General features: G+C 39.7%; 2 protein-coding genes across 17 annotated transcripts in view; one reads left to right on the plus strand and one right to left on the minus strand.

Moving 5' to 3' along the window:
• LOC100114613 overlaps positions 1 to 6847 on the minus strand; it is a 12867-nt gene extending 6020 nt beyond the window's left edge. For 7 of the 13 annotated variants that reach the window (XM_031924829.2, XM_032596378.1, XM_031924836.2 and 4 more), the window contains exons 1-4: positions 2091 to 2296; positions 617 to 737; positions 437 to 540; positions 77 to 219 (exon numbers count right to left, since the gene is read on the minus strand). In XM_031924829.2, coding sequence (XP_031780689.1) covers positions 77 to 219; positions 437 to 500 — 207 coding nt within the window. In that variant the 5' untranslated portion in view covers positions 501 to 540; positions 617 to 737; positions 2091 to 2296. Of the gene's footprint in view, positions 1 to 76; positions 220 to 436; positions 541 to 616; positions 738 to 964; positions 1141 to 1268; positions 1707 to 1879; positions 2297 to 6763 lie in introns of those variants that run through there. The other 6 variants (XM_032596377.1, XM_031924833.2, XM_031924832.2 and 3 more) reach the window with 6 other exon arrangements.
• Positions 6825 to 9964, plus strand: LOC100114652 (general transcription factor IIH subunit 2). 4 transcript variants are annotated; one of them, XM_008210201.4, is made up of 8 exons: positions 6825 to 6913; positions 7737 to 7817; positions 7906 to 8107; positions 8186 to 8314; positions 8395 to 8568; positions 8647 to 8903; positions 8985 to 9234; positions 9311 to 9958. In XM_008210201.4, exons 2-8 carry the CDS (start codon positions 7759 to 7761, stop codon positions 9452 to 9454), a joined length of 1215 nt encoding a protein of 404 aa, XP_008208423.1. In that variant the 5' UTR covers positions 6825 to 6913; positions 7737 to 7758; the 3' UTR covers positions 9455 to 9958. The 4 variants fall into 4 exon arrangements, with proteins under 4 accessions (XP_008208423.1, XP_008208436.1, XP_001599241.1 ...); XM_008210214.3 differs by lacking the exon at positions 6825 to 6913 and adding an exon at positions 7051 to 7221; XM_001599191.6 differs by lacking the exon at positions 6825 to 6913 and adding an exon at positions 7112 to 7465 and having other exon boundaries at positions 9311 to 9964.
• Positions 9965 to 10021: the final 57 nt, after the last annotated feature.

Raw genomic sequence — 10021 nt, forward strand, 5'->3', positions numbered from 1 at the left:
CAAATATCATTCATAATTTTACCATAAAGTAAGAAAAAATTATTCTGGATTAATGGTTTATTGCTCTGCAACTTACATTGCTATTTTCTCTGAACGAAGAAACTTTAGAACACGCTCCTTCCTTAGAACGATGCTCTTGGAATTCATCAACAAAATGAAAGACAGAATGGCACTGGCCGCAAACCAGTACATCTAACCTTCCCATTTCTTGTTGTGCAGCTAGTATTATTGATTAAAATTAATTAACATTCTTAGCCTATTGCTAAATTTAAGAACTATGGCTTATCCTGAATTTGTTTTAATGTATTCAAAATTTTTTGGTCATTAAGATTTATTTCAACGTGTCTCAATTATTATGTAAATATGCCATAAACAACAAATGTCTTACATTCACATACATTTCGACAACCAAGGTATACTACTCAAGGAAGTTTACCTTTTATAGCTGTTGAATTAACCCTGATGGGTGTAGAGCCATCTCCACCATCGCCACCTTCCATCTTGGAAGCGTTCACCTCTCCGAGCTACAGCTTTTTTACTCTGCAACAACCGGGCAGAAGATGAGTACTTGAGTTCTAGCACAAGAGGTATGCAAGTTATGAAATTTGGAGCTTACCTAAAACGAGCAGGCCTCGACAAAGCAGATCTTTGATTGATAATATACAAAATGTTGCATCGCTCACTGAGCTCCCTCCTGTACCACTGGCTTCAGAGGCTGAATGGACAGCTCCTGGCTCCTAGATTCAACAGCGCAAAAATATACTGTCAAATAACCGATAAATCTTGCTTGAATAGAAAAAAGAAACAACAGAACCCCAAATGAAATTTGCCCAGCAACCCGGAGCGAGCAAAAGAGGAGAGAGAGAGAGAGAGAGAGAGAGAGAGCAGCGGGAGTCGTGCGCATCGAGCGCCGATCCCAACCTCAAAAACTGGCACGCCGCGGTAGCAATAAGAGCGGGTGTACCTCAACAGAGAGCTGCACGTCGTCCGCTACTGATTTTCAAATAGCGAAAAAAAGTCCCGCACAAACACTTCCGATGAATAATAATATCGGAATATATCGCGATCGCGCGCGCGCGCGCAAGGGACAAAGTGAAGTGTGTACTTGTGTAGGAAAGCGCGCGCGGGGGCCAGACAAGGACAGCGATGCCGCCGCTGCGCGAGAGAGACAGCGATGGCTTGAAGCTCGTCGTTGTAAACGCGCCAAGTGGCATCTACAACGATGTGATGAATTATGCAGCCGCGCGATGGTTCTCTCCTTTACTTACGTGCACTATTGCGAACTGCACTCGGCTACAGTACTCGCTGCACTCGTCGGACCGTTCGCTCTTCGCTATATAGCGTACGCGTTGGCGAAGTGGAGAGAAAAAAACACAACTAGCGTAGAATAATGCCTATGTAATGCAGCCTCACTTCGGATCGGGTATAGAGAGCAGCCGCAGCGACGAGCCGTTCTCTCGGGCGAGCCTGATTCCCGAATCGCGCGCGCCCGCGCCTGCGCTCAGACTCGAGTCTCTCGGATAAGTTAGCCTATAATGTAATCTCAGCCAGCTTTGGACACGGGGGCCGTATTCTCTAACCGTGTTGACTGTGTGTACAGTGCTCGACACAAGCAAAAGCAACACACCGAAACAGAGTTCACACATGCGTAAATGCGTTACAAAAAAGGGCTGAAATAGCGATGTTTTTCGATTTGGCAGTAGTTTTGAGGCTTTTTGCATGGTCCGACACCTATCGGTAGGGGTCGAACCGCGATTTGAAAACGAAAAAATTTCTGAACTGTTTTGGTGTGTTGCTTGTGCCTTGTGTCGAGTATACTACACGGTCTCAACACAGTTAGAGAATACGGCCCCCCGGGTGCCATTGCTGCTGTATTTACCAGCGTTCGGCTCTAGAATCTCGATTCTCGAGACACCGCCGCGTGTGCAGCTCCCGCCAAACTTACGCGGCGCACTTCTTCCTCGTTTCGGAATGGAGGGAGAAGGATGAATTGATGAAAGCAAGATGGGGCCCCCTCGGAACCACGCTCCACGCGCTTTCTTTTCTGCTGGTCCCGTTCCCGTCCGTCTCCGCGCGCGGCGTCTACTCACTTCCTGGCGGCTCGGATGTCTGCACTCTGCAGTCTCAGTCTGTCCTCGGCAGCTCGGCTTTCCCGGCGCGGCGCCCCTCTCCCGCCTTCTTTCTACACAGCCTGTACTTTATATACTATATACATATAAATGTATGTATATATACGAGCTTAGCACAAGAGCGAGTGGCAGCAGCGCTGCTGACCGCATAGTCGAGTAGCAGGAGCTCAGTGAGCCGCTATTGTAGTTGTGCGCGCGCGCATTGCCTTCCCCTCTCCTTCGCTCTCCTCGTCGTCTCTGTTTTCTGTATACCTATAGCTCTATGCGTGCACTTCTTACCCAGAAAACATCGCAAGGCAAAATGCAAGCAATTTGAAGGCAACATGACGTCGCGCACGCCGCGCACGAGCGGGCAAACTACCCCGGCTTTTTGACGTCAAGTTGCGGTCAAATTGCCGAGCGCGCGGATCGCGGCGCTGTACGCCGCGCAAAATGCCGGCGTGCACGCCGTCATATTGCAGGCATATTGCGGTCATTTTGACAGCGCGGATGCGCATTCGGCGAGCGTTCCTAACCTACAAATCTACAAATAAAGGCGCGCAAATTCAAAAATCTACAAATTTATTTATTTTTTAATTTTATTATAACATTAAAACATTTTTTTTAAATACAACAAGTATAAAATTATTTGCCAATGGACATCAGGTTATTGAAGTAGTAAACAGCAAACCTGTAAAACAAATAATGAATAAATATAATATTAAAATTGTTATTATAATATATAATTAATATATTCAATAAACATTTACCTGATGTATAGATTAACTAGTACGAAAGTGGGCTGCGGATGGATTGCAAAAGGAAATCCTGAAATAAATCAAAGAAATTATATTAATTTTTTTTTTTGGGGGGTGGTTGGAAAGGGCCCCGACCTCGCCCTTCCCTGTGAGGCTCATCCCTTGAACCCTTAAAAGGCACCGAAGCTCTCCAACCTTCTGATGAACCTCCGTCCGTGCGATGATTTTGTTAATACACCTAAAAAATATAAAGTTTATTCAGTTTATGATTATAAGAAAGGCTAACAATATAAGAAAAGAATTTATAAAGTAAAAGACAAAGTTATTGCATGATTCAATAATTCAAAAAACAGTAAAAAATAATAGCATCATTTAATTTCTTATTATTAATTTTAATTTAAATCGAAAAAGAATTTAAAAAGCATGTCAATGTATGCATTCTGAAAGGTTCTTGACTAGTGAAATTAATTTTCTTTTTTAGATTGAGGTCTCTAAAATTTTACAGTTATTATAAAACCTATTACAAAACTATCTACCGTAGCAGATTTTATTTAACTTAACCCTGTGACACTGTTTACCTGAACAACCAGACGCGCAAACTGGTAATGCGCCTCTGGCTTCACAGGTAAACAGCCACACAGAGTAGAGGTAAATGAAATCTGCTGTGGCAGATACTTTGGCAATACTTTTTATAATAACTGCACAATTTTACTGACCTCTATCTAAAAAAGAAAATTAATTTTACTGGTCATGAACCTTTCAGAATGCATACATTGAAAGGCTTTTTTAATTCTTTTTTAGTTAGAGGTCTCTAAAATTGTACAGTTATTATAAAAAGTATTGCAAAACTATCTACCGTAGCAGATTTTATTTAACTTAACCCTGTGACACAGTTTACCTGAACAGCCAGATGCGCAAACTGGTATGCGCCTCTGGCTTCACAGGTAAACAGCCACACAGAGTAGAGGTAAATGAAATCTGCTGTGGCAGATACTTTGGCAATACTTTTTATAATAACTGCACAATTTTACTGACCTCTATCTAAAAAAGAAAATTAATTTTACTGGTCATGAACCTTTCAGAATGCATACATTGAAAGGCTTTTTTAATTCTTTTTTAGTTAGAGATCTCTAAAATTGTACAGTTATTATAAAAAGTATTACAAAACTATCTACCGTAGCAGATTTTATTTAACTTAACCCTGTGACACAGTTTACCTGAACAGCCAGACGCGCAAACTGGTATGCGCCTCTGGCTTCACAGGTAAACAGCCACACAGAGTAGAGGTAAATGAAATCTGCTTTGGCAGATACTTTGGCAATACTTTTTATAATAACTGCACAATTTTACTGACCTCTATCTAAAAAAGAAAATTAATTTTACTGGTCATGAACCTTTCAGAATGCATACATTGAAAGGATTTTTTAATTCTTTTTTAGTTAGAGGTCTCTAAAATTGTACAGTTATTATAAAAAGTATTGCAAAACTATCTACCGTAGCAGATTTTATTTAACTTAACCCTGTGACACTGTTTACCTGAACAGCCAGACACGCAAACTGGTAATGCGCCTCTGGCTGTTCAGGTAAACAGTGTCACAGGGTGAAGTTAAATAAAATCTGCTACGGTAGCTGGTTTTGCAATACTTTTTATAACAACTGTACAATTTTACTGACCTCTATCCAAAAAAGAATTGAAAAATCTTGTCAGTGTATGAATTCTCTACTCTACTCTGTGTCATACTTTACCTGTAAAGACACACCCGCAAACTGGTATGCGCGTCTGGCTATATATTACAAAGCTATTTGTCTCAGCAAACTTGACTTAACAAATTTTGTTCAACACATACCTGCTAGATAGCAATCCAGTTGAGAGTCCTCCAAGATGATGTTATTGGAAAGTGCGATGGATGGTCAGCTTCTTAAATCTGCTCTCCGTTTGTGAACCTGCAACTACAAATATATTGTAAACAAAAACTGTAAATTTATACGATGGGAATCTATGGCAAATAAAAAGGAAATGTTGAGAGTCGTCCAGTTGATGTTGCTGGAGACTGATGAACTGTCAGCTTTTCACTCGCAGCTGATAAGGCTGGGCTTTCCTGTACAGCCGCCTGGACAGGCCTTCTATGCTGTTGCTACCCTCGATGATAACTTCTGCTTTTCCAGTGACTACATGAAGGTGATCCAACGTAGTTTTATTGATTTCCCTCTAAAAAACACGATACCCAAAGAGGAAGTTTTCACATGATTGCAGGAATGTAAGCCAACATTTTCTTGAAGACCAAGATATTAGTCTGCTGCACCATACATTTTATTTTTTCCAAAAAGCTGCTTCCTATGGTCAGCCTCTTCCCACCGCATGTTCAAGTTTGTTGGCCGATGTTCAATTACTGCTACAACTTTGTACTGACCCTGCTAAATAAACAAATTACTTGAAGTAAACAATTTTATAGAATAATTCAAATGCAATGTCCTAACAATCAATCTCTGTTTTAATTTTGATTAAATATGACTGAGATTGATTGTGAGGTTAGGTCAAAGTATACATACTCATGGTTATGTTTTTGAAGACTCCGAACTGCACAAAACTCATGAGAAATACTGCACTAGAGTTAATAACTGCACTACACACATAGTTTTCGTTTTATAACTCTTGTAAATATATTTATTTAAACTTCTACTGCTGCTCCAATTTGTACTACTGCGCGGTGCTAGAGTAAACGTAGACTGCTGCAGAAGACACATCTCCAAATATGATGGCGTCTGCTTTGCATCCTTGCTCCGAAACGGGATATTGTATTAAAAAAATTACTTAATTTCTGAACAACAAAATGCATTGCAACATCATCGCTGTTTTTTATAAGTTACATTGCAAACAAACAGCGCAGTGTACTGAAAAATTGCAGGCAAATTGTCACTTCAACATGTCCCGCAATTTGTCGGCACGCGTGCTGACAATTTGCCTGCTTACAGTGCGCCTGACAAAAGCTGACCGCAAAATGACGGCAATATGACGGCAAACGCGCCGAGCAACGGTTGCGCTGATGTTGCTCAGCATGCGATGTTTTCTGGGTACTTATCCGCGCTCCATCAAACAGCCGAAACGTCTATAGGTACCTGTACTTGTACGAACGTATACTGTAACCTACCACAGTCGCGACTACTAGAGAGTAGGTACATACACTTGCGCTTCGCTCTCTTTTTTCGCAGTTCTATATAGTATTAGAGCTTTCACCACGATTTATCTACAGCCATTATCCACTGCTCCGCTCCTCCACGTATCTATAATGCTACGCAGAAAAATGCGCGACGCACTTTCGCTTTGAGAACGCACGGAGTGATGATGAATACCGGCCGATTTATAAATCTGTATTATCTACTCTTCCCCCATCGGTTGTTGTGTGCTTCTACTTGTATACGGTATGATGCTAAGATCCTAATGCTTGCACTCACGCGATATTATGTATGCATATGTATATGCAGCGAGAGGCTTGCGAAAAAAGGTACAGGAGCGGCCCCGCGCGAGTTTTCGGATAATTCGCGAAAAGTTTGCTCGACGATCGCGCGCGTGCTGTGCGGGCGAAATATAATAATAAGTACAAGCGCGACGCAGGCTCCACTGATCCCGGCTGTGCCGACGGAACGCGGAGAAAACTATACAGTATTTTCGGTCTATATACAGCTCTCTATATGTCTCTCTATATATATCACTTCGATCGCTGCGCCCTCACCTCACTTCGCCGCCTTCGATTTTTCTGGGATGCGACGTTTTTTTCGTCGGGATTCGTGATTATTTCGAGGAGAAACTCCATGCCACGAGTCGACGGTGTAGATTCAAATGTTCGAGGGGGTTCAGTGGATGCAAATAGCGGGAGGAGGAGGTGGTTTCGAACTTACCGCTGAAAACGGCGGAGCTCCGCGTTTTGGGCGATACGTTGGCCGCACTGAGCGTTGCTACTGCTGCGCTGCGTCGGGACGGTCTGCAAATCCACAATTAGGCTCGGGTGCAGCGCTGAAAGCCGATTGGTCGATCGAGCATATATAACGGTAATGCGAATATGCGATTGTATGAATATATGATATACGTATATTGTTCGGTTTTGTTCGGTATATTGCGCCCCGTGAGAGTGGCAGCCTTGCGTACATATTATCAACGAATATAGTCTCGCTATAGGAAAACTTGGGGGACACGTATAGTGCTTTATAGGTCTTTCCTATGCAGTCTTGGGGGACAGCTATAATGTTATACTGACCGTCAGCTTCTATACCAAGTCTACATATTCGTTGATATATTATACACCGAATGGTTCTGATGGAGTAGGGTAGGGGTAAAAGAGACAGAAAGTGGGAGACAGGTTGGCTTACAAGTTTTTTCTCGGTTTTGTGTTTTGCCTCACGAGGCCGTCCCGCCGCCGTGCCGTACGTGCGGCGAATCAAGTGCACTGACGCGTTGTAAATAATCGCTGTTTTTTTGTTTCTCTTTTTTGCACTGCTTAGATTGATTCGAAAAAGTCCCTCGAAAAGGGCAGGACCAAACGTGAGGATCGAGTTTTTGCGCTTTTACCCATTTAATTTAGGATTTTAATTTAAACTTTTGAGGTACTCCGTTAATCTAACCTTATTATCTTCTTGTTAATCGCGAAATTTAAGTTATTTTCCAAGTTTAAAATTTTTCACTTTTTTGCATTTATCGTTTTTCTAAACTTGTTATTTTTACGTCCCAGTTTTAACAACTAATTATAAAATTATACTTCAATCTGAAAAATAATATAAAAAATTAATTCTTTGATTGAATTTTTCCAATAATTAAGAATAATCAGTATTTCATTGTTCGTCTGCTGAATACAAAATATTAATTGATAAATTTTAGTCATTCCAAAAGTGAATTTACAATGGCAGAAGAAGAAGAAGAAAAGGAGTATCGGTGGGAGACTGGTTACGAAAAAACATGGTGAGTTTTGCGTTTGATATCTGTCCACCATCGACACAAAATTTATTGTTTTGTATTTCGAAAATTTAACTTGTATTCTGTACTATAGGGAGGCAATCAAAGAAGACGATCATGGAATGTTGGAGGCTTCTGTAGCAGACATCATCCACAAAGCTAAACGAAAACGACAATTAGACAGAAAAGAAGGTTCCCGTTTGGGAATGATGAGGCACCTGTACATTATTCTTGATTGTTCTGAATCCATGACTAATCAAGATTTAAAGCCAACTCGTTTCCTATGTGCTCTAAAGGTAAATATTAATCTAAACATAGTTTCTTCTATCTTTGTGAATTAAATTGTAACAACACAATCAACTTTGAATTTTCAGCTTTTAGAAGATTTTATTGATGAATTCTTTTATCAAAATCCCATCAGCCAATTAGGTATCATAATTACAAGAAATAAAAGAGCTGAGAAAATCACAGATCTCACTGGAAACCCAAAGAAGCCTCTACAAGTAAACTATTGTCTACTTTCTACTACAATTATTTTATTTAAAACAAAAAAACCTACAATTTAGTTTCAAACGTTATTTAGGACTTGAAAAATTTACAACAAACATCATTCACCGGAGAACCTTCATTACAAAATTCACTAGAGCTTGCTGCAAAAACCTTAAAGATGTTGCCATCCCATGCAAGTAAAGAAATATTATTAATTATGGGTTCACTTACAACTTGTGATCCTGGAGATATTGGGGAAACAATACAAGTTTGTATATAAAATAACGTTCATTAAAATTGTATGATTTTTCTCGCAGCAATGGTTTGATGCTTTATAATTTTTTAGAGTTTGAAATCTGATGGAGTTCGATGTAGTGTCATTGGTTTAGCTGCTGAATTAAACATTTGTAAAATAATGGCTGTAAATACTGGTGGTGAACATGGAGTTGTATTAGATGATAAGCATTTCAAAGAAAAATTAACAGCACATGTTGATCCTCCACCAGCTGCAACAAGATTAGATGCAGCTCTAGTCAAAATGGGTTTTCCCCATCACGCATTACAAGCTTCTACAACCGAGTTATCTATGGCTGTATGTATGTGGTAAGTTCCCATGTTCTTCAATTTATCACAAACTATTATAAAATTAGCATGAATCGCTAATCACGATTTTTTTCCTCACAGTCATGCAGATAAGCCAGATGAAAGTTCAAGGTTTACAAATCCAGGATACCTATGCCCTCAATGCCTTAGCAAACACTGTGAATTACCCGTGGAATGTAGAGGTTGTGGCCTTACTCTCGTGTCAGCGCCTCATTTAGCTCGATCATATCATTATTTATTCCCAATAAAACATTTCAAAGAAGAGCAATATGAAGGAGATCCAGCCAGTTGTTATGCTTGTCAAAAGACTTTTGTAGAATTGGATAAAAAGGTAAATAGTCTTTCTTTAGATTTTTTAGAGTTTATTACGAATACACGAAATACAAAGAATAATTTTTACGTTTTAGGTATATGTCTGTGAAAAATGTAAACAAACATTTTGCTTGGATTGTGAAATTTTTATTCACGAATCCTTGCACACGTGTCCAGGTTGCGCAACAAATCCAGAGATTATGTTCAAATCAACGAAAAACAGTAATAATTCAGCTTAGTTCCAATGAATCCCCGTCAGGTTCGAATTTAACCGCATACTTCTTTTTGCGAAGTACAAATTTAGATTATAAGTTCGTTTAATCGTGAACGGTCCTGAACCTTCAGGAATTGTGCATGTAATTATTTAAATTCATAGACTAAGATTTTACAACGATCTTGAGACTTATTGAGATATGCACAGACACAGATATTCGCTTGATGCGAAGTGTACAAAACGGCATTTTGGATTTTCATAAAATAAGTACATTTTTATACGCGCTGTGATTTCCTGAAAGCTGCAATAGTAAGATTTTTTACCTTTGCAAAGTTTAAAATATATCACGGACCTATCAAGCCACAATGTATAGATCATAAAAATTGAAGGAAATATCAAACGTTTGATTCTGCAGTTTGATACTGCTGAAACCCAAGCTTCGCAGTAACATGCGGTTTATATATTTCTGAGAAAATTATTATAAAATTCTTGTAAACAATGAAATGGTAATAAAATCTCTTTACGACCATTGGAACTCGGATTTTCGTAAATTATTAGAGGAAATGGATGTCCCTCTTTCACGAAACTAATC

Source organism: Nasonia vitripennis, chromosome 2 (assembly GCF_009193385.2).
Source record: "Nasonia vitripennis strain AsymCx chromosome 2, Nvit_psr_1.1, whole genome shotgun sequence".
Taxonomy (NCBI): domain Eukaryota; kingdom Metazoa; phylum Arthropoda; class Insecta; order Hymenoptera; family Pteromalidae; genus Nasonia; species Nasonia vitripennis.

Coding starts and splice junctions, on each gene's coding strand:
- LOC100114652 (XM_008210201.4), top strand. CDS start 7,759: ATGGCAGAAGAAGAAGAAGAAAAGGAGTATCGGTGGGAGACTGGTTAC. Junction 8,315..8,394: donor ACCCAAAGAAGCCTCTACAA/GTAAACTATTGT, acceptor AACGTTATTTAG/GACTTGAAAAATTTACAACA. Junction 8,904..8,984: donor TCTATGGCTGTATGTATGTG/GTAAGTTCCCAT, acceptor TTTTCCTCACAG/TCATGCAGATAAGCCAGATG.